General features: G+C 36.2%; 1 protein-coding gene across 1 annotated transcript in view; it reads left to right on the top strand.

Moving 5' to 3' along the window:
- Positions 1–24923, top strand: part of SLCO6A1 (solute carrier organic anion transporter family, member 6A1) — a 123662-nt gene that overhangs the window by 44745 nt on the left and 53994 nt on the right. Inside the window, exons 7-11 of the mRNA XM_005866470.1 lie at positions 1138–1282; positions 12274–12469; positions 14142–14295; positions 21277–21464; positions 24553–24617. Coding sequence (XP_005866532.1) covers positions 1138–1282; positions 12274–12469; positions 14142–14295; positions 21277–21464; positions 24553–24617 — 748 coding nt within the window. The remainder of the gene's footprint in view (positions 1–1137; positions 1283–12273; positions 12470–14141; positions 14296–21276; positions 21465–24552; positions 24618–24923) is intronic.

Genomic DNA, 24923 nt, shown 5'->3' with positions numbered 1-24923 from the left:
CCTGAGGCTCTGAGGCTACCCAGCAGGAGCTATGAAGAGATCTGCAGATTCCCCTTCCTTGTTTGAGGTTTGGAGGTGTGGCCCAGCTGCCCAGCTGTGAAGCAGTGCAAGCTGCTGTGGGGCCTTGGGCCTTCTCTTGGAAGTTCTGGGTCAGTCTGGCCCAGCTGCAGTTTGTTAGGTAATTTTCAGATTGCAAAGGGCCAGGGCATTCATATGCAAAAGCCTCTGCTGCAGCTTGGGTGGGGCAGGGTCTCAGGGGATCAACAGGGGGGAGCAAGCAGCTATGGCTGATCCTCAGCCCTGCCCTAAGATGCCCCAAGTCTCAGTGTCCTGGTAATCGCTGCAAGCATCTCTGAGAGGAAGCCGCCCTCGAGTTCCGAGTTCTGCCCGCTGCCAGACAGTCCAGTTTCTCCCCGTATGAGTCTGGGTCCCCAGAGACTTCCTGGAACTGGAGTTCAGAGCAGTCGGGGGCTTGAGACTCCCTCCCGATTCAAAAAGACAGCCGAGTCCTCAGTTGCCAGCTCTTGCCACCGGCCTCCTCTGTACCTCTGCACTTTACTTCCGCACCTCCTCTGAGTCTCAGTGCTTTTCTCTTTCCTTCTAGTTGTAGAATTTCCACTCAGCCAGCCTTCCTGTGGTTCTGGATGATGTCCGTTTTGTCTTTTAGTTGTATTTTTGAAGTTGTTGTGGGAGGCAGTAATTTCCGGTGTTTACCTATGCTGACATCTTGGTTTTTCCCTGCTTCAATTTTCTTTGTCTTTTTTTTAGAAAATGAAAATATTTGCTAAGAAAAAAATAAAGTTAAGGGAAATTCTAATTTCCCTAGTTAATGAGATCTATTTTTTTCTCAATCTTTCTGGCAAACTACCAGACCCACAAATAAAAATTACAGGCAGTATGGAGATCAAATTACAAATAAAAATGGTTCAAACACTACATGTTTGAACCACTATCAGTCTTTCATGGTATGTGTAGATTGGTGAATTGTAAATTTCTGTTCGAATTTGTATATATATATTTTTTCAATTTGCATTGGGAAAGGTTAAATTTTTGTGGATTGGTTATTAGCATATGAATAGGGATATTGATTCTTAGCTAACAAAATAAAATAATCCACATGTAACATTTCTGTTTCAGATTCTGGTGAAGACTCCAATGTTTGTATTTCTAGCTCTGACCAGAGCTTCAGACTTTTTACTTATAATTGGAGCTTCTGCATTTTTGCCTAAATATATAGAAAATCAGTTTATATTAACACCTAGTCAGGCAACTACACTTTCAGGTAACTTTTATGCTCATTGTAATTAATTTGGAAACTTTCATGTAAAATTTTATATGGTATTTATAAAATATTTCAAAAAGGGAAAAGTAGATTTTAAATACCTAAATACCGTTTGCTCAAATTTTAAAAAATGAGCACTTTGCCGTCAATACATCAGCATTTTTTAACATATAAAATTTTGTAAGACTTCTGCACCCTTCCCTTATCCCATATATTTTTCTCCCTTCCCATAGGTAACCACTCTTCTAAAGTTAGAGTGTATCCTTCCCCCATGTTTGTGTATTTTCAGTGCCCATGTCCCTATCCATATACAATCTATTTCTAATATTCATGTATCATTTTGTACATATTCTTCTGTTACTGTCATTGAAATTATGCTCATCAGATTCATGTTGATCTCTGTTTATTTAATGAATTTTAATTGTTCTATATGATTCTATTTTATTAACTTACTACTGTTTATCTATCCATTGTCATACTAATGGACATGAAATTGCCTCCAACCCTTTCTCTCTTTCAAACAGTACACTAACAATAGGCTTGTATATGTCTTCTTGTGCACATTTTTAAAAGTTGACAAACCTTTGGGTTTAGCCATTGAAAGGTAATTGCTACTGCATATATCTTCAATTTTACTGGCTATTGACAGTTGGCTCTCCAAAAGAGGTTACAAGTGGAATTAAATGTTTTCAGGTACAAGCATTAATGGTGAAGTGGTAAATGTAATCACTTATTTTTTGCTGTAAAAAAAAAAATCAAGGATGCATGCTATAACTTCTAGGTAACCAATAGAAGAATAGTAAAAAGTATATCCATTGGGAAAATTTTTATTAATAGTAAAAGAAGCAAGAAAGGAAAGAACATAAAACATGTGGGCCAAATGAAAAACAAACATTAAGATGTGAGAAAACACTATCAGCCTATTATTGAGTAGTTTGTGATAGAGGGCACAACATTGTCAGACTGCAAATCGTGTAAAAATAAAAACATGATACAGTTTTCAAGGGCCATAATGACAACTTTTTCCATGAGTATCTACGTTGTTTGCCAGCATGATTAATCTAATTGACAGCGATTGACACTAAATCCATTCAACTTGTTTCATACAGTATGTGATTAAAGCTGATCTCAACAGGGACACCAAGCAACAGGATAAGGCTACCTGCCATATTGGCCTTAACCATGGTGGCAAGGTTCTGTACTCAGCCAGCTAAATAAATCTCTTGGCCCTCAGGGTCTACCTTAGAAAAACAGATGGCTTTCTCTGTAAGTTTCTGTGTTGACCTTTCCACTTAGCCTGAGGTATTAATCCAGGTTTAACAGAATGTATTAGCTATTGCATACATTTTACCTTGGCCTGCACGGATGAAGCTTTGGGCAATTCCATTATCCACAAATAACAATGCTGATGAGTGACAGTCTGACCATAGTGCTTTCCAGGGATGAGGTGGAGTCATGGATTAGTTCAACTAAAACCAGGGACAAATTTTATAGAACCTTTTCTAATTTGATTACTCTTATTGTAGAGATAACTGTTAGGTGCATGTAATTAATGTTTCAGTCATCTCTCCAGAAAGCTCCCCTGAGTAACCAAGAGGAACTTTATTTAAGAGAGATTTCCATTGTCTTCTGAGGGCTGTATGATCTATTGGAGGTATTTCTTTAAGAACTTAAAAGTCCCATATGAACATGCCTATCACTTAAATATTACCCTTTCCAGTTGACAAAGAAGGCTTGTCAAATAGTTAGTTATGAATCTGAGTTGGTCTGTCCCAAAATGAGAATATCAAAGCCTCCATTGATCAGGGCTTCAGTTTTGACAGGAAGCAATAATAAACCAAGAGTTGCTTTTCAAATGTAGAAGTTTCAGGGAGTCAATGAGTCCTATACCCAAAGAGATACTTTCGAGTGGAGGCTGCCTCCCTTTTCCAAAGGCTCCAGCACACATAATCATCAGTCATGAGGACCTGTAGATCAAGTGGGTTATTAGGTTTGTGCTACCTCAAAGTAGGGAGTGTGCCAGAGCTTGCTTATTAGCTTCCAATGTAAGTCTTCAGATTACACTCCCTGTGGGTTAGCTGATATAAAAGACCAAGTAGAATGCCCAAGTGAGTCATCTATGTCTCCAGTACTCAGAGTCCAAAGTGATTCTAGGCTGCCTTTTCATTGGGGGGAAGGGAGACAACTACTTTTCCTAAACTTCCAGAGGGATTGGGTATTGTGAATCTGTCTTCTCAGGTTTTGGGGCATCATCAGTCACCCTTGTTGATGAAGGTGTGATAACACCAAAGTTATAGCCATTGAGTCTGTGGCTTCTGACCCTCTGGCCAACCGAATGTTATTTATCAGTGAAAGTTTTGGGCATCAGAGGGTAGTGGTAGTGACAATAAATGCTTGTGGTAATTGGCAGAAGAGTTTAGGTATCCCTGAGGGAGTACTGCAAATGCGTATTTGTGGCCTTGCAACATGAATGAAAATTGGTCTTTATCTTTGGGTGCTAAGATAACCCAGCTATTGCCATTTCACCTTAACAAGCAATTATGCACTCCACTCCATAATCAACCAAACGAATTAGCTAAACTTCTGATTATTCACCAGTTTGTGTCCATAGTGGTTATAAAATTCCCTCCTTTCACACTCAGTGTGATTGCACACCTCTGTAACCTGTTGTCTGAAATCAGGAGGAATCCTCTGTCCAACTAGGATGTATCTTAGTAATAGTTGTTACCATGGGCAAATCAGAGGCCAATGATCAGATTGGTGAGGAAGTCCTTTTGCCCAGAGGAGAGTTAATACCTACCATGGCACCTTCTGTGGTACTATCTTTTTAAGTCTACTTCAGCATGCAGCCACCTTCCCAATTCTTCATCACTAATAGGCAATAATCAGCATGTTCACTACTGATTCCCAGTACTTCTGTAAAGTCCTGTTTCTTGGTCTATGAGGCTGTCATTCTTCATCTTGCATAAAGCCATATTTCTGTCAGCATCCCATCTTTGTCACCATAAGTGCTAAGTTCTGTTAAGGGTTTGAATTCTACTCTCTTTGAAAGCTAACAGGTTAGTCTATTATAATGTCATAGATGCTAGCAGAAGACATAAGACTCCTTGGTCAGAGATGAAGGGAAGTTTGTGACTTACAGCAATAGCAATAGCTGGAGTATTTCCATGTGTGTGTGTGTGTGAGTTTTCTGAGCCCCAATCCCACAGGATGATGTGAAGGAGAGCCAGTGACATCTGCACACACATGGGTTGCATTACAGGAGTGGATTGCATTGCATTCCCTGAGCTTAGGGAACCCAAATACTTTATAATGGATAGTAATCATGCATGCCTTTTGATCCAGAGGGAGATGGTAACTTTTATTATATTCGACAGCACACCTGTCTTCTCTTAGTTCCAGAGGGGATGCTATCTCTGTCTTCCAAAACTGGAAGCAAACCTGCCCTCACTCTGGAGGAGGACATTACCTCTATTATCTAAGACTGTTCACTATACAAAGATCCCTGAAAGGATAGAACAAACAGTAGTCAGTGCTTCTGCTTGCAGGATATATAGCATCAGAGGGTAATGGAGAATTGTTGCCCAATAAATAGAATGTTAATTATCTATATATATAAAAGACTAAGCAACTTTTACAACTGGACGATCCGAATGACAGGTTGACTGGTCACTATGACAACGCTCAATGCAGGAGCTGCCCTCTGGTGGTCAGTGTGCTCCCACAGACAACCTCTCGCAGCCAGCCAACCTTGCATGGTCTCTCTCCGATGCCGGCCAGGCTGAGAGACCTCACCCATGCACAAATTTGTACACCAGGCCTCTAGTGTGTATATAAATAAAGATTGTCAGATTGAGGGGGAAAATCCACTATGTTACTTACAAGAGTCACTGCTAAAATATGAAGACATGAAAAGGTTGAAAGTCAAAGAACCTAAAAAGTTGTACTATATGAATACTAACCAAAACAAAAAGTAGTATAACTATAATAATTTTAAATATAGTATTCTTCAAAGCAAGAGGCATTACTTAGTATAAAGAGAGATAATTTATAATGTCAGAAGAGTCAACCAGTGAGATAGGTAATATAGTTATACATGTGTATGCCCTCAAAATATAAATTTAAAATATATTTAAAATTGAGTTAATTAGATATTAGTGATATTACATCAATTAGATATTTTTTAAAAATAATTTTATTATTGATTTTTTACAGAGAGGAAGGGAGAGGGATAGAGAGTTAGAAACATCGACCAGCTGCCTCCTGCACACCCCCCACTGGGGATGTGCCTACAACCAAGGTACATACCCTTGACTGGAATCGAACCTGAGACCCTTCAGTCCGCAAGCTGACGCTCTATCCACTGAGCCAAACCGGTCAGGGCGATTAGATATTCTTATGAAAAAAGATAAATCTTGACCTCTACCTCACTACATACACAAACACAAATTCTAGATGGAATGATCTATAATAATAATAGTGTAATATGCAAATCAACCAAACGGCCGAACAGCTGAATGGCAGAACAACCGCCTGGACAACCTTCCAAATGACCTTCCAGACAAAGCCAGCGGGGCTGCAAGGGCAGCCAAGGCAGCCGGGGCTGTGAAGGCCTACTCTTGAACAAATTTCATGCATCAGGCCTCTAGTGAAATAATAAAGGCATAGAAAAAGGTCTTCATGGCCTTAGGTCTAATTTTGATTTACTCACACTGGACAGCTATTGTTGTGTTGGCTGTTGTCATTTTTTAATTTGACAATCTAAGGGAAAAAAGGGATCAGTGCTCCTGACTAAATAGTCAAGTATTTTATATTTTAAAAACTCTTGCAGCACAACAGTGTGCCACTGCATACTGGTTGAAAATCACTGGCGTAGGCCAGTGGTCTGCAAACTGTGGCTTGCGAGCCACATGCGGCTCTTTGGCCCCTTGAGTGTGGCTCTTCCACAAAATACCGACTTCTGCTCATGGGCCACGAAGTTTCAATCACACTGTACATGCGCGCCTGCACGTGGTATTTTGTGGAAGAGCCACACTCAAGGGGCCAAAGAGCCGCATGTGGCTCGCAAGCCAGTTTGCCGACCACTTGCCTAGGCTAATAAGACTGACAGCCAATATTTTCTTGTCTGAGTTGGGTTCTCAGTTTTCTGATTACAGATGTGCTTTGTTTTCCAAAATATACGGTTGTCAAGCTCAAACTGAATAAGTCTAGAGTCTTCTCCTTGGTCAAGCACATGCCATGTACTTGGGAATAGGAATTTTGAGGATCAAACTTTTTATATAGACTTCCATTCTTCCTCTTGTTTATAACTCTTATTCACTCTTGTTTTTGTTGGTACCTACTGCCCTTAACTTCTGTGATTCTGGGGTAAAACGTGTTTTGCTTCTTCTTGACTTCCTTACCTTTAGGCTTATTGCTTACACTATGAAGTCTCCTGGTTCAGTTCCAATTCTCATAATTTTCTTGATAAAATGTTGCCCCTACTCTGTACTTTTTTGCTTACTAATAAATGAATTTGTCTGTAAATGTCTACCTTTTAACAAACATTCATGTAATGTTTACTCTGTGACTAGATATTATTCTAAGCACTTAAATATTAACTTATTTAGTTGTCCTACCAACCTTATGATGGAGGTATCATTATTTACAGAATTTCTTTAATAGCCTCTTATACATTCAAATGTAATTTTATTATTGTTCAGTTTTAATCACTTTTAATTTTTATTATCACATTTTTACTTAATACATGAATTACTGAGATTTTCAGTTGCTAAATATGTGTTTCTTTCTCTTTTAAAATAACTGATTGTTCAAAGCAGTTAATTTTTTAACATCTTTAATCGTGTTACAAGCCAAATCTATTTTGAAAACATTGAATTAAAATACTACTTTGTTTTTGGATTTTTAAAAAAAATATATTTTATTGATTTTTTACAGAGAGGAAGGGAGAGAAATAGAAACATCGATCAGCTGCCTCCTGCACACTCCCCACTGGGAATGTGTCCACAACCAAGGTACATGCCCTTGACCGGAATCGAACCTGGGACCTTCCAGTCTGCAGGCCGATGCTCTATCCACTGAGCCAAACCAGTTTCGGCTGTTTTTGGGTTTTTAAATTTAGTGAAATCTGGGAAGTTTTTACATAATTTATTTTATATGTTGCCATGATCCATTTTCATGATCCATATTTTTTACCTTATTTTCAAAGTTTGCTTATTTAAAATATCCAATTTAATAATGTCTTTTTAATAGTTTAATTTTATTTATTTAGTATTATTGTGAATTCTAATTTATTTAAGTAATTTTTAACTTATTTGTATTTTTTGCTTATTAATCATCTCTTTTCTTCATTTTATCTCCCTCATTAAGGTTAGGAGATTTTAACTACACACTGATAGTTCACTACCCCTACTTTTCAGGAGCGTGTGTGTGTGTGTGTGTGTGTGTGTGTGTGTGTGTGTTCTTTTGAAGCACCTCCTGGAATTAAAACAAGTCCTAAAGGAAAAAAGGAGGAAGAGGAAACACAATTAAAAATAATCAACTAAAGGTATTACAGAAAATTCATACATTGATGCATTCCTCTCTGCTCTAAATATATAGCAAACATAGATTTAAATAAAAAAGACAGAAAATTTGATACAGAAAGTATGATACACATCTCAAAAAACCTGAACCTTAAAATTAATAAAAATTTGTCAATTTTGCTCCTAAGGTAGTAATGACATCTAAGATAAACCCAAAACTTAATCCATGCAAACAGAAGATGAGAACTGTCTCACTGAGAGCTATTATTATATAGCTGCCTGGATTTATGGTTTTAGCAAGAGGCATGCCCATAGTGACAAGAGTTCACAAACAGAGATTTGTTACCAAGTAGTAAACCAAGCCTCCCATTGCTTCTGGTTAATATCAACAATCTCACAACAAAGTAGGACTCAAGAATAACCATTCAGAGATATAGTTTTCTTTTCCATGAAGCCTGAGGGATTAGAAAGAGGTAAGCACAAGAAGGAGGGAAAAGGAGCAGGAGGAGAAGAAATATAGTTATAAAAAAAAACTCAGATGAAGATAGCACAGTAATTTCATACATTGATATAATCTCCTCTGCACCAAACATATAGAAATGGTAGATTTAAATAGGAAAATAAATATAAGGTAAAAAACAAACAAAAATCCCATTAACATCAGATTAAATTTATAGCATAGGATTATCTGACAGTCTTGTAAATAATTTTAAAATGCCCCAAAAGATTAATGACAGTATAACTTCAATAAAAATGATGAAGAATACAATCATAAGAGAAAGTAATAAAAAATAAGAGCAGGTGGATAAAAAAAGGACAAATGAGAAGCCTAGATATTTTAAAATGCAATTGTTAAAATAAAAATTCAAATCCCAGACTAGAGACATTTGAAACTGAATTAATAAATTGGAATAAAGCATTATGTTATTCATCCAGCATGTAACTTTTAAAAAAAGAGAGTGAGTCCAGCTGGTGTGGCTAGGTGGTTGAGCATCAACCTATGAACCAGAGGTCACCGTTTGATTCCAGGTCAAGGAACATGCCTGGGGTTACAGGCTCGGTCCCCAGTAGGGGGCATGTAGGAGGCAGTCGATCAATGATTCTCATCATTAAAGTTTCTATCTCTCTTTTCCTCTCCTTTCCTCTCTGAAATCAATTTAAAAATTTAAAAATAAACAACAAAAGAAGAATAACTAAAATAAGCATTTAAAAGACAATGGATACAGTGGAGAAATTTGATACACATGACCTCAGCAAAATGATGGTCAAATTCAAAAGCTATGGTAATAGTATATACCACTGATATGATGTGATAAAAATGGCACATTATGTCTGTGGTTTTCCTTTCAAAACCCATAACTCCTGTCTAATCATGAGAAAAACATTAGACAATTTCCAATTGAAGGACATTCCAAAAAATAACTGACAAGCACTCCTCAAAACTGTCAAGGTCACCAAAAACGAGAGAAGTCTGAGAAGCTGTCATAACCAAGAGCAACTAAGGAGACATGAGAACTAAATCTAATATGGTATTCTGAGTGAGATCCTGGAACAGAAAAAGGATATTATGTGAAAGCATAAGAAAATATAAATAAATGTTGACTTTAGTTAGTAATATTAATATTGGTTTACTAATTCTAAGCAAGATACCATGCTAATATAAGATAACAAAAGGGAACCTAGGTGTACATATATAGAAACTCTACGATCTTCAATTTTTTTCTATAAATATAAAACAATTCAAAAAATAAAGTTTGTTTTAAAAGACATTGACAATTATATAAGAAGCTCCATAAAATATTTTACAGCAGTCATGAGAGATATAATGAAAGCGATACCAGAAAAACAATATTTGCAAAACTGTCACTGAGAATGAGAATTTTCCATAATTAAAGAAACATTAGTCTTGGGAATAAATGTACACTTCAACTGCTGAGGAGTAAAAAATGAATAATTAATTACATCTTGCATATAAAGAATTAAGCTAGAGAAATTCACATCAATACTAAAGTGAAAATTATAAAAAGCTTCCAGAGAGCATGTTATTTGCAAAATAATTACAATTATAGCTAGTTTTAAAAAAGGTAATATTAATAACCTAGACCCGTGGTCGGCAAACTGCGGCCTGAGAGCCACATGCGGCTCTTTGGCCCCTTGAGTGTGGCTCTTCCACACAATACCAGCTCTTCCACAAAATACCGACTTCTGCGCATGGGCCACGAAGTTTCATTCGCACTGTATGTTTGTGCCCCCACGTGGTATTTTGTGGAAGAGCCACACTCAAGGGGCCAAAGAGCCGCATGTGGCTCTCAGGCCGCAGTTTGCCGACCACGGGTCTAGGTTATTAATATTACCTTTTTTAAAACTAGCTATAATTGTAATTATTTTGCAAATAACATGCTCTCTGGAAGCTTTTTATAATTTTCACTTTAGTATTGATGTGAATTTCTCTAGCTTAATTCTTTATATGCAAGATGTAATTAATTATTCATTTTTTACTCCTCAGCAGTTGAAGTGTACATTTATTCCCAAGACTAATGTTTCTTTAATTATGGAAAATTCTCATTCTCAGTGACAGTTTTGCAAATATTGTTTTTCTGGTATCGCTTTCATTATATCTCTCATGACTGCTGTAAAATATTTTATGGAGCTTCTTATATAATTGTCAATGTCTTTTAAAACAAACTTTATTTTTTGAATTGTTTTATATTTATAGAAAAAAATTGAAGATCGTAGAGTTTCTATATATGTACACCTAGGTTCCCTTTTGTTATCTTATATTAGCATGGTATCTTGCTTAGAATTAGTAAACCAATATTAATATTACTAACTAAAGTCAACATTTATTTATATTTTCTTATGCTTTCACATAATATCCTTTTTCTGTTCCAGGATCTCACTCAGAATACCATATTAGATTTAGTTCTCATGTCTCCTTAGTTGCTCTTGGTTATGACAGCTTCTCAGACTTCTCTCGTTTTTGGTGACCTTGACAGTTTTGAGGAGTGCTTGTCAGTTATTTTTTGGAATGTCCTTCAATTGGAAATTGTCTAATGTTTTTCTCATGATTAGACAGGAGTTATGGGTTTTGAAAGGAAAACCACAGACATAATGTGCCATTTTTATCACATCATATCAGTGGTATATACTATTACCATAGCTTTTGAATTTGACCATCATTTTGCTGAGGTCATGTGTATCAAATTTCTCCACTGTATCCATTGTCTTTTAAATGCTTATTTTAGTTATTCTTCTTTTGTTGTTTATTTTTAAATTTTTAAATTGATTTCAGAGAGGAAAGGAGAGGAAAAGAGAGATAGAAACTTTAATGATGAGAATCATTGATCGACTGCCTCCTACATGCCCCCTACTGGGGACCGAGCCTGTAACCCCAGGCATGTTCCTTGACCTGGAATCAAACGGTGACCTCTGGTTCATAGGTTGATGCTCAACCACCTAGCCACACCAGCTGGACTCACTCTCTTTTTTTAAAAGTTACATGCTGGATGAATAACATAATGCTTTATTCCAATTTATTAATTCAGTTTCAAATGTCTCTAGTCTGGGATTTGAATTTTTATTTTAACAATTGCATTTTAAAATATCTAGGCTTCTCATTTGTCCTTTTTTTATCCACCTGCTCTTATTTTTTATTACTTTCTCTTATGATTGTATTCTTCATCATTTTTATTGAAGTTATACTGTCATTAATCTTTTGGGGCATTTTAAAATTATTTACAAGACTGTCAGATAATCCTATGCTATAAATTTAATCTGATGTTAATGGGATTTTTGTTTGTTTTTTACCTTATATTTATTTTCCTATTTAAATCTACCATTTCTATATGTTTGGTGCAGAGGAGATTATATCAATGTATGAAATTACTGTGCTATCTTCATCTGAGTTTTTTTTTATAACTATATTTCTTCTCCTCCTGCTCCTTTTCCCTCCTTCTTGTGCTTACCTCTTTCTAATCCCTCAGGCTTCATGGAAAAGAAAACTATATCTCTGAATGGTTATTCTTGAGTCCTACTTTGTTGTGAGATTGTTGATATTAACCAGAAGCAATGGGAGGCTTGGTTTACTACTTGGTAACAAATCTCTGTTTGTGAACTCTTGTCACTATGGGCATGCCTCTTGCTAAAACCATAAATCCAGGCAGCTATATAATAATAGCTCTCAGTGAGACAGTTCTCATCTTCTGTTTGCATGGATTAAGTTTTGGGTTTATCTTAGATGTCATTACTACCTTAGGAGCAAAATTGACAAATTTTTATTAATTTTAAGGTTCAGGTTTTTTGAGATGTGTATCATACTTTCTGTATCAAATTTTCTGTCTTTTTTATTTAAATCTATGTTTGCTATATATTTAGAGCAGAGAGGAATGCATCAATGTATGAATTTTCTGTAATACCTTTAGTTGATTATTTTTAATTGTGTTTCCTCTTCCTCCTTTTTTCCTTTAGGACTTGTTTTAATTCCAGGAGGTGCTTTTGGCCAGCTTCTGGGAGGTGTCATTGCTTCCAAGTTACAGATGTATTGTAAAGGCCGTATGAGCTTTACAATGGTTACATCTGCTATATCACTTGTACTGGTTACGCTTACAATGTTTGTACGCTGTGAACCAATGCCATTTGCTGGGATCACTGAAGATTATAACGGGTAAATATAATTTTGTATATTAGATATTTACATCCAAACCCAACAACGTATTTTTTAGTCAATTAAAGATTATGTATCCATTGACTTTTATTTATATCTTTATCATTCTTAGAATTATTGAACATATAAAAAAAGTAAAGCATAGTTTTACCTTTCATATTAAAGGCAGAAACATAACAATGATAGCTTATTACATGGTTGTTTATACATTCATAAAATACTAAAGGAAAAACACATTGAAATGATTCAGAACCTATAAGTAGAATTCTGTCCTAAGGTGGCTAGCAATGCAGAATAGTACTGTCTGTACAAAGCAAGACTTACTTTGTGTTCTGAGTTGGTATGTCTGCCTTCTTAAAGACGTCAAAGAATAGAATTAAAGTATATCTGAAAGTATGCATGAGTAATGTCTCCTTTAAGCTAAACATACAAAAATTCAAATAACTTGGCAGAGATTGACATTAAATACAGGGGAACAGAACTGGAACTGGAAACCAAAGAACTAAGCAAGGAAAACATGAAAATAAACTTCCACTTCCAGCTACAATGGACTAGCTTAAGGCAGACCATTGCTCTCACTGAGAATACTAGTAACTAGAAAAGCTGTATAAAACTTTTAAAATTTTGTTTAAAGCTGCTTGGACAGCTAGGAATTTAAAAGCCAAAATCCTGAGAAAGGCAAACCTTTGAGAGGAGGAGCAACCTTCTGTAGTTCTCCTTCCCACCCCACCCCTCTCTGAGGATATTTGCTAACTCTGTATATTAGTGAGAAACTGAGAGTTTGGACACAGGATCCGGGCAAGAAGCATTTAATAATATGACAAGGAATTAGCACAAGTTTTTGACCTATGATTCCAAAGAGACCAAAATAAGAGCATGGGGCAGGGCAGAATATCAGAGAGAAGAGAGAGTTAGACAAATGAGATAACACTCTATTGGGTTTTCACTCAATTAGGAAGCTAAGAGGCTGAAATTGAGCAGAATCTTGTAAAAAGCAGAGAAAAATGTTATCAGTATTGTAATTCTCTTTACATAAGGGATTAATGTGCTGGTGAGATTAGAATGTGTTAGGGAAGGAACTTTGGTGGACACATGTTCTCAATGAAAGGCTAAGACCAATGAGTGAGGGCCTTTCTAAAGTAGTATAGCCTAGCCAGGAATTAATTTGTCCTCTAATTAGATTGATGTGACCAGCAAGCATTCTACATAGAAGCAAAAAGAGACATCCAGTGCTCTGCACAAAAGATAATATATAGAGCTATAAATTATCTTTGGCAAAAATTTGCATTAAAAAAATTACCAGGCAGGCCAGGGACATGGTAAAAATCCATGAGACAAAACAGATGATAGAATAGACCCACAGGGTATCCAGATATTGAATAACATAACATGTTTGACTGTGTGGGACCACTGACTGTATATTTTTTTTCAATAATATACATACAGTCAGCCCTCTGTGTCCTTGGGTTTCACATCTGCTGATTCTCAACCGTGGATGGAAAACAGTATTTTTTATCTGAAGTTGGGAATCCACATATACAGAGGGTCAACTTAAGTTATTATGTAGATTTTGTAGACTTTCAATTGTGTATGGGTTGGTGTGGATATCTTGATGTATACATTAATAAATATACCATGGCATTATAATTACATTCAATCTCTTTTTCTACAGAACAGGGCAGTTGGGAAACCTGACAGCCCCTTGCAATTCTCATTGTAAATGCTCATCTTCATTTTATTTTGCTGTATGTGGAAGAGACGATATTGGATATTTTTCTCCTTGCTTTGCAGGCTGTAATAAATCTAAAACATTTAATAATGAGAAGGTAATTATTTTGAGTTATGCTTCTTTCTCTCCAGTAAGGGGTTGAGCTTGTGGATGATGTTTACATTATGGTAGCACTGCACATAATTTAAAATTGAACATTTGTTATCCCTTTTTGTTCTTTGATATTTACATGAATCAGGTCTCATTTTAAAATTCCCCTATATGTTCATTTTTGGGGCCATTTCTGTCAGAATTCCTTATTTCCCTGGGTCTTTTACCAACTTATGACAATTTTATTTTTGTCATGGAGAGCAGCTAAACACTCAGCTACTTGTTTGACTCCAGGTTCATTTTATTATATCCAAAGTTGCATAAATGAGCTTTTATCTAAGTAATGGACTGCAACTTCAGCTTCTCCCCTTTAAGGAGAACAGCAGGGACTCAGGCTGTAAAAATTCAGTTTCTCTCTCCCTTCTCTGGCTAGTTTTATAAAGGGGAGAGAAACAGAGACATGTATTTCCTGACATATAGACATCATACCACCTCCCTTATTAAGCAGTAAAGTCCTTTATTAGTTATGTAATACATAACAATATTTTTTGCCCTATTACACAGCTCATTTCATTATAATATATTTGCATACCTGTCCAACTTTTAGTTCCTCATGATCACCTTTCAATGGCTTATGATTTAACTAGAGGCCCGGTGCATGAAATTCATGCACTTGCGGGGGAGGGACAGTCCCTCAGCCCGGCCTGTGCCCTCTCACAGTCTGGGAGCCCTCAGGGGATGTCTAACTGCTGGCTTAGGCCCACTCCCCATGCTCGCCAGCCATGAGCCAGGCTTCTGGCTGAACGGCACTCCCCCTGTGGGAGTGCACTGACCACCAGGAGGCAGCTCCTACATTAAGCACCTGCCTCCTGGTGGTCAGTGCGCATCATAGCAACCGGTCCTTCTGCCGTTCAGTCGATTTGCATATTACTCTTTTATTATACTAGTAAAGGTTCATATATCTTCAGTTTTTTATTGACTACTAACATAAAAAGGTTGCATACCCTTTAAAAATTATTATATGTTACACTATATATTTTAAACCTTTAAAACATGTTACTGTGTAAAGCATTAAATGTAATAGAAAAGTTAACAAATTCCTATATGCCAATCACCCATCTTCAACAATTTATTAACTTATAGAAAATGTACTTTATACTCCACTTACTTCCTCTCCTCCATTTTTGTCTGAAATAAGTAAATGACTTGTAAATGCTCATGTTGTCACCACAGTATAAAACAGAACATTTTCTTTTGTGAGGGAATTGCTTTTAATGATTTTTTTTGTATTTATTAAAAAATTTTATGATTTTCTTGTATTTCTCTAAGGAATAATTCATAATGAATAACAGTGATAGAAATAACCAACAAAATAGTCAAACTGTGTGACAACATTTGATACTAAATAAAAATTGAAAGAAGAATAAAATATTTTTGAGAATTTTTATAAGACTTTATTTAAGTCAAATTGATGACACATGCTGGAGAGCAAGATCTTAAATGGTCCCAGAATAAAAATTTTTTGACAAAAATTAGATCTCTTCAAAATTACCCAGGCCCTAGATGGTTTGTCTTAGTGGATAGAGCATTGGCTGTGGACCAAAGGGTTCTGGGGTTGAATACAGTCAAGGGCATGTACCTCAGTTGCAGGCTTCTCCCCAGCCTGGGCCCTGTTCAGGGCATGTGCAGGAGGCAACCAATCGATGTGTTTCTCTCACATCAATGTTTCTCTCTGTCTTTCCCTCTCTCTTCCACTCTCCCTAAAGATGAATGGAAACATATCTTCCAGTGAGGAGTAACAAAAAAACAACAACAAAAATTACCCAGGACACCCTTAGCCTTGGTAGAAAGAATGGCTCTGAAGGAAAATTGACAATAGCAGAAGCTATGATTAGTACAATTTTATATGGATGCAACTGATTAATGGATAAAATATGCATTATTTCAAAGGGGGAAAGAATTGATACCAATAAAAATCATTTTAAACAAAATCAAAATTAAATACTAGTAAAAGAAACATCATATACAAAAATGATCAAGTATCTAAATGATGTTAATGGAATTCCCTCTGGAAAGTATTTTTTCAATGAAAATATGTCAACTTAGAAATAATTCTGATTAATTGTTCATTTTCAAAATTTGATCAGGGTCAACATGAGTTAGAATTGGATGCTCTCTAATTGCACTTATGCAAAAATTTGCAAAGGAATGGTGAACATACTATACCTCTGAATATTTCTCATTTCCTATAGAAAATTCACAGCTTTACTAAAACTGAAAATAGATATATCCCCTTCATATTGATATTATTCCTGAGCATTTTTGCCTCATTGAGACCCATATGTATTCTTCTTATCTATGCCACCAAAGATCTTCAAATTTCCTTACATAGATGTAAAAGAAATCTTGTGTTTTCTTAATTTTCTCATTGGGGCTAGTTCTTTTCAGCAGCTGATATAGCTATTATTATAAAACTAGAAGCCTGGCCTGCACCCTCTCCAATCTGAGACCCCTCGGGGGATGTCTGACTAAATCAGCAGATGGACATTCCTCTTGAATCCGGGACTGCTGGCTCCTACCTGCTCGCCTGCCTGCCTGCCTGATTGCCACTAACCCCTCTGCCTGCCTGCCTGATTGCCCCTAACTACCTCTGCCTGCCTGTGGCCTGATTGCCTCTAACTGCCCCCCTGCCAGCCTGATAGCCCCTACCTTGCCCCCTTGTCGGCCTGATTGCCCCTACTTTGCCCCCCTGCCGCCTGATCACCCCTAACCACCTCGGCCCCCACCCCTAGGTGGGAGGGTGGGAAATTTAGGTGCATCTTAGAATTCTGCCTACCAGAGACTACAAATAGACCTTTCCACTGAGTCCAATACTCTTATTCTTTTCTCTATTTTTCCATCTCCTTTCACCTGTTTGTTTAAATGTAGATACTTTCTGTTGACTTGTCGCATTCTCTATTCTCCAGTATCTACTTTTAAGCCCAGTAAGAGGTTCTAAGTTTACTCATCATATTTTTCCGTTCTAACATTTATGTTTTTGTAGAATCCAAATCCTGTTAAATTTCACATCGTTTAAGATATTTTATCCACTTTACCCTCCATTTAAAAAAATTCAGAGTGATTTTAAAGTTCTTGCTATTAAGTCCACTATCTAGATCAACTCTGAGTCTACTTATATTTGTTTCTCTCTTACTTTTAAGCTAAATATTCTTATCAGTTTGCAAGCCTTGTAATATTATATTAAATCCTGAACGGTGTGTATGAAAAATATCTCCTAATATAATTATTATTTGGCTTCATGTATTTTCAGGCTGTGCTATTATGTGCATAATTTTTGATAATTGTCACATCTAATTGTTCCTTTTATCTTTATAAAATCTCTTTTTCCATCTCTGGTAATACTCTTGTCTTTAAGTAATATATTAAATTTTATATATTAAATAGTCACTCTAGCTTTTTCTTGCTGATTGTTTCCATGGTGCATCTTACTTCTATCATTTTATTTTTCAAATATTTGTGTCTTTATGTGTAAAGTGTCTCTTGTAGCCAGCATAGAATGTGGTTTTGCTTTTTCTTCAATTTTGTTAATCTGTCTTTTAATTGGAGTTTTTAGAGTATTGACATTTATTATAATTATTGCCATGGTGGGTTAAGATATAGCTTCCTGATCACAGGTGTGGCTCAGTGGTTGAGTGTTAACCTATAAATGAAGAGGTCATGGTTTGATTCTTGGTCAGGGCACATGCCCAGGTTGCAGGCTCGATCTCCAGTGTGGGGCATGCAGGCAATCAATCAATGATTCCCTCTCATCATTGATGTTTCTATCTCTCCCTCCCTCTCTTTCTCTCTGAAATCAATAAAAATGTATTTTTAAAAAGACCTACCTTCCTTTTTATTGTTTGAATTAAATATATTTTACTATTTCATTTTGATATAACTTTTGGCATTTTAGTTATATCTCTTTGAATATAATTCCATAGTTCTTTGATCCTCCCAGAGCCTGATATCTTGTGATTCTATAATCTGTTCACTAAATCTTCTTCATATTTTCACTTCGGCCCTTAGTCAGCCTAGATTCTATAGCCTCCAACCATTTGTTGTACTAGATATCTTATGTCTGACATCCACATCTACTTTTCATCTTTCTTTACCCTCCTCATTGTTCCAGGAGACTGATCTATAGGATGAGAGCTCTTTTGCCTTCCAGCTTCTGACTGGATTAAAATAATGAGTTCTAGTGGAAAAATCAGAAAGATGGTGAAAAACAGTGAAGTTGTGTTTATTGTTTTGGTTCTCTCTCTGAACCATGGACTAATGGCCTCTCTGGACAGAAGGTCTTAGTTTCTTTCAGGGAAGCCTCCACATGACTTTCTCCTTTTGATAAACACTTCTACTCTAAAACCCTTCAGAAAATCCATTCAAATCGGGGCAGGCTGCTCATGAGGCTGCTGTTCCTCGGAGGGAGAGAGAGAGAAAGAGAGAGAGAGAGAGAGAGAGAGAGAGAGAGAGAGAGACATCAATGATGAGAGACAATCATTGATTAGCTGCCTCCTGAACGCCCCCACTGGGAATCAAGCCTGCAACCTGGGCATGTGCCCTTGACCGGAATCGAACCCGGTACCCTTCAGTCTGCAGGCCGATACTCTATCAACCAAGCCAAACTGGCTAGGGCTTGATTCAAGAGATTTTTAACTATTGTCTCTGCTTTCATCTTAACAATCATAGATGAGACCAGTAGTCTCAATATAATAGCTAAGTAACATTTTAAAATATCATCTATAATAATAAAAGTGTAATATGCTAATTAGACCAGATGTCCTTCTGGACGAAGCTGGGGCTGCGAGGGAAGCTGGGTTTTGGGTGCCTGCTGGCAGCTGGAAGGAAGCCTGGGTCCCAGGTGCCAGTGGCCAGAGGGAAGCCTGGGTCCCGGATGCCAGAAGGAAGCTGGTGCCAGCAACCAGGGGAAGGAAGGCCTACTCTTGCATGAATTTCGTGCATCAGGCCTCTAGTCCTATACAATAAGTGAATATGCAAATCGACCAAACAGCGGAATGACCGGTTGACAGGGGGTGGGGCTGGCGAGCAGGCAGCACCAGGCCAGCCAAGGTGCGTGCCAGCAGGCAGAGGGAGGGGATAGTGATCAGGGGGCAGTGGTGACCAGCAGCGGCGGAGAGGCAACTGGTGGGGGGGTGGGGCCGGCCACTCGCCGGCCACGCTGTTCCCTGATCAGCCCACCTGGTCGCCTCCTGCAGAGGGAGGCCAGACTGCAGCTTAGACCCCAGGGAGCAGGCCTAAGCTGTCAGTTGGACATCCTCTGAGGGCTCCAGGACTGTGAGAAGGTGCAGGCCAGGCTGAAGGACCCCTCCCCCTGCTGAGTGGACGAATTTTCGTGCACCAGGCCTCTGATTTATACATATATTCCTCCAATGGTTTCACATTACTAAGTTTAAAAACCAAAGTTCTTAAATTGGTCTTGTAATTATTTATCAGTTTTTATATAATCAGTCCTCTAGTCCTATATAATAAATGTGTATAATCGAATCTCCTCTCACTACTCCAATTTTATTTTTTCTTCAGTTTACTTCATGTTAGCTCTGCTTTAGCCACATTTTCCTCCTTGCTTTTCTTAAGCATGATTTTGTTTTTCTATCTGGGATGTACTTTTTTCAGATAACCAATGGTTCCCTCCCTTACCTTCTTCAAATCTCTGCTCAGTTTATATTGAGTCATTGAGGTAGTCACTCATTATGATAAGTTTACCCCTAGGAGCCCTTACTTTCTATTGTATTGTTTAGTGTGTTTTCACAACACCTAGAATGATGTTTAGTATTTAGTACAGAAGCACTAAAAAAATATGGTGGAATGAATAACTTGGCAGTTTGGATATTTCTTTTCTTTCTCTCTTTCGCTCTCTTTTTTTTAAAGCATATTTAGTAACTACTTAGTAACTCCTACAAATAAACTGAGATGATTTTTGGAGCATCATTTTATGAATCAATCAGATTCAAGTCATTTTTTTTAAATTAATTAATTTATTTTTTAAATTTATTTTTCATTGATTCAAGTCAATTTTCTTACCTCTTATACCTTCACTAGTAACCTAGTTCCATATTTCTGTTGAATTTATGATAATTTTTTAAACTAGAATATTTTAAATAGATTAGTAAATTGCTAACTGATCTCTGTATCTTCAAACTCTGTTTAGTTCTTTGAAATATCACTTTTTCATCTTTCTTGAATTATCAACCCTACAACTACTACCCCAAATTTTCATTGGCTCCCACTTAGGGATATATTGTGACTTTCATTGGCCCTATGTACTTTGCCTTTATAAGCAAAAAGAAAAATTTAATTAAATTAATTTTTAAAAATCAATGTATACCTGTATTAGTATGAAGACAAATATGATCCAGGCTGGATTCATTATTATTATATTCATTTAAAAAATTTTAAAAGACACTAGAATTACAACAGTTGTATGTGTCCTTAATGTATTAGTGCCCTAAACAAGGCCTACTCTGCTGAATAGATAATAGCCCTGCCATCATTACATACAAAATAAAGCCTTATCTTTGCAGTATAGTCCCAAAACCTTCCACAGTTGGGTAACTGTCCATATTTCCAATCTCAGCTAAAGTTAAATTTTATTACATTATACTTAATTGCCCTCAATTTACATAGTTCTCCAAAAATTATTTGTGCAATTAGGTGTAAATATTTTTGGTGGAATTTCTTAAATTAATAGAATTTTCCCTAACAATAATTACACACACACACACACACACATGAGTCTTCGCTAGGTAAAATAGCTTGGACATGTCATTAATGTTTCATTTCTAAATGATGACTGGCAGATTTAATGTAAGGGCATTTACTGATACAACTGGCTAGTCTCCATGTTGTTATTGATTGGTTTTATTTTACAGTAATAAGTTTTTGCTTTATGATTATATTTCTAAAAGATAATTTTCCATCTTATTTATCATAGACATATTTCAGTTGTTCTTGCATTGATGAAGGAATAGCAATTTCAGATGAGCAAGGTGATTTTATTGATGCCAACGCTGGGGCATGTGTATCAAGTTGCTATAAATTACCTATGTTCATTGTTTTTGTCTTTTCTACGATTCTATTTGCTTGTTTTTCTGTTATACCGAACATGCTGACCATCCTTCGGTATGTATATTATTATTCATACTAATTGTTTTTTAGTATATAAGAAGACAATTTTAGGAAGCTTTACAATATTGTAGTAAATGGTTTACTCTTTTGTTTCACTGTAGGAACTGCTAGAGGGGAAATTCTTACATTGTCCAAATTAATGTGCAAGTTTAATTCTCTATTTTAGCTAATTTATTTGCATAAAGCCCATTGATATCAAATTTAGTTCAAATTAAGTAATTAACTTTAATTTAACATGGAAAATTCATATATAGGTAAATTGTTACATCATCAAAATTTATGTGTATGTCTAATTCTTTATCTAATGTATTTGCATAGTCTATAGATAACCCATTTAGTTTAGCTTTATCTTAAAACAAAACTAAATTTAAATACTTAATTTACCACACCTTGAAAATTCATAAATATAGGAAAGTTCTTAATTATAACACAGATCAAATTATGATGTTGAGTCATTGGTTATAGATACTTATTAAATATTTACTTCTCTAGTAGCCAGTTTAACTATGAGAAAACATCAGTATTATCAACAAAGGGACACAATTTTTAGAATTTTGCTACATATATTTATTAAAATAACATTGTTATTCCTTTGTTTTTCCAGAATATATAAAATAGACAATACAATATTTTTATCACAGTAACAGAAAAATGGGTCATTATTTTAAATTTATTTTTTCCCAGGGGCTAACTTAAAAATTTAAGTCATGGGGAGCAATTTTTTTGCCCCCTAAGAAAGTAGACTAGAGAACATGAATAAATATGTGCAGAAATAAAATCTGAATTGGGCACATGTGGTCTCTGCTTTTAATGAGCTTACAATTTTTAAAAAATGTAATATAAATTTGAGAGAGAGAGAGAGATGCTTTCCACTTATTTATGCATTCATTGGTTGATTTTTGTATGTGCCCTAAACCTGATACCTTGGCTTATCAGGACAACACTCTAACCAACTGAGCTACTGGGCCAGGGCAATGAGCTTGCAACTTAAATGGGAGATGAAACCTGGACATAAAAATATAGGAAGCAGATTTTTTATTACTTATACATATATATGTCTGGCACTGAAACTATAAGGACCAATAAGATATGAACATTGACATTAAGTTTGATTAGAGTTGAATAGGGGGAGAAAAACATTTAAAAAGAAGTAGATTGAATAGTTAGAGGTGCCTTGATTAAAGCTTGTAAATCTAACCCAGAACAAAGTGAAGAAAATGGTAATTTTTACCTAGGAAAATTTAGAAAACTTACAGAAGATATGGCACTTTAACTAAGTTATGAAGATAAGTGATTTCTCATAATGCAAGCGGACTTGGGACAAGTTTTCAACAGGAAAAGTGAGCAGTGAAAGTAGAGGCAAAATGCATAAAATATGTGGGCAAGGAGTTTTGTTATGATAGGAGTAGCATGATGGTGAAATGGGACAAAGAGATTTGAGCTTCCTAAGGGCCTAATAATGGTTGGTTTTCTTTGCCATATTAATGTGAATGATGTTATCCTGTGTATACCTCGAAGTCATTGACAATAAACTTCAGAAGTAAAAGTGACCAAATATGCATATTATTTATTTATTAATTTTTCAAATATGCATTTTAGATAGAATACCTTGAAAATAGTGTGGAAGGTGATGCAAGAGGGAAAACTGTAAAAGAGGAAAGAACTTAGGATATAATTTTATTTTATTTCTACTTTTTTTAAAATTTTGTTTTATTGCTTAAGGTATTACAAAGAGTATTACATGTTTCTTTTTTTTTCCCCTTGACCTTCCCCCAGCCGCCCCTACACCCCATTGTCTTGTGTCCATTGGTTATGCTTATATGCATGCATACAAGTCCTATTTCTTCTTATTATTTTTATTTATTTTTCTTTTTAAAAAATCTTTATTTTTGAAAGTATTACATAGCTCCTCCTTTATTCCCCATTAACCTCTTCCAGCCCACTCCCATCTCTCCCCTCTTCTTATTTTTTAGACTTTTAAAAAATTAAATCTTCATTGTACAAAGTATTACATATGTCCTCCTCCTCCCACCCCCCATTGATCCTTTATAACCTGTCCCCACCCCCACCCCAGGCCTTCACCTTCCCTGTTGTCTGTGTCCATGGGTTATACATATATGCATTGAAGTACTTTGGTTGATCTCTTTCCACCCAACCACCCTCTCCTGCCTTCCCTCTGAGATTTCCCAGTCTGTTCTATGCTTCTATGCCTCTGGTGGGAATGCAGACTGGTGCAGCCAGTATGGAAAACAGTATGGAGTTTCCTCAAAAAATTAAAAATGAAACTCCCATTTGACCCAGTGATCCAACTTCTGGGAATATATCCTAAGAAACCTGAAACACCAATCAGAAAGAATTATGCACCCCTATGTTCATAGCAGCACAATTAACAATAGCTAAGATCCGGAAACAGCCCAAGTGCCCATCATTAAATGAGTGGATGAAAAAGCTGTGGTACATGTATACCATGGAACACTATGCAGAAGTAAAAAAGAAGAATCTCTTACCCATTGAGACCTCATAGAGGGACCTGGAGAGTATTATGCTAAGTAAAATAAGCCAGTCAGAGAAAGACAAGTCTTATATGATCTCACTCATATGTGGAATGTAATTAACAAAATAAAGTGGTAAACAGAATTCATCCAGAAACACAGAAGCGTGAAACAGAGTGAGGAATCTCTAAAAGAAGGCTGGGGGAGGGTTGGTGTGTGGAAAAAAAACATATTTCAAAAATAATAATAATAATAATAAGGAAATAAAACAATGGGTGTGTGCCAAAGAATGAAGAAAGAGAAGTGGGGAAAGTACGATTTTTTTTTTTTCAGGATGCTGGGGCAGGGAGTTGGGCCATAACTGCTTCCTTCTTGTGAAGAGCAAAATATTTGGAATTGGTTGGCAAGGGGCAGGATATGGAGAAATGGGAGGAGTTGTAATTCTTTAATTGAAGCAGATCAAACTCCGTTAATTGGCCAAAGATTATTAGTTTAATTCATACACAGGAAAAAAATTAACCTTGAATCTAGAAAACATTCTCTGTAGCTAATAAAAACAATGTTTTAATAATATTGCTATTTGGTTGCAGGACTGTACCTGACAAACAACGTTCTCTGGCCTTGGGTTTGACCTATATGATTGTGAGAACTTTTGGTATGAACTTTTAGCAATTTATTATTGCATTGAAATGTTCATATTTTCATGTATCTATATGTTTACATGTACACTTACAATTTCAAACAGATAATAATGGCAAACAGCAAAGCAAGTGAATGGGGGAGTTGCTTTGTAGAAATTCGGAGACAACACAATGTAAAAAGATAATATAACTCATCCTGTCACATAAAATATGCATTAATATTATATTCAAGTAGAGGCCCAACACAAAAATTTTTCTGCACTCAGGGAGGGGGGGGGTCCCTTAGCCCGGCCTGTGCCTTCTCACAGTCTGGGACTCCT

Source organism: Myotis brandtii, unplaced genomic scaffold (genome assembly GCF_000412655.1).
Source record: "Myotis brandtii unplaced genomic scaffold, ASM41265v1 scaffold230, whole genome shotgun sequence".
Lineage (NCBI taxonomy): Eukaryota > Metazoa > Chordata > Mammalia > Chiroptera > Vespertilionidae > Myotis > Myotis brandtii.
The sequence above is the reverse complement of the archived record's forward strand: the minus strand, read 5'-3'. Positions and strand labels throughout refer to the sequence as shown.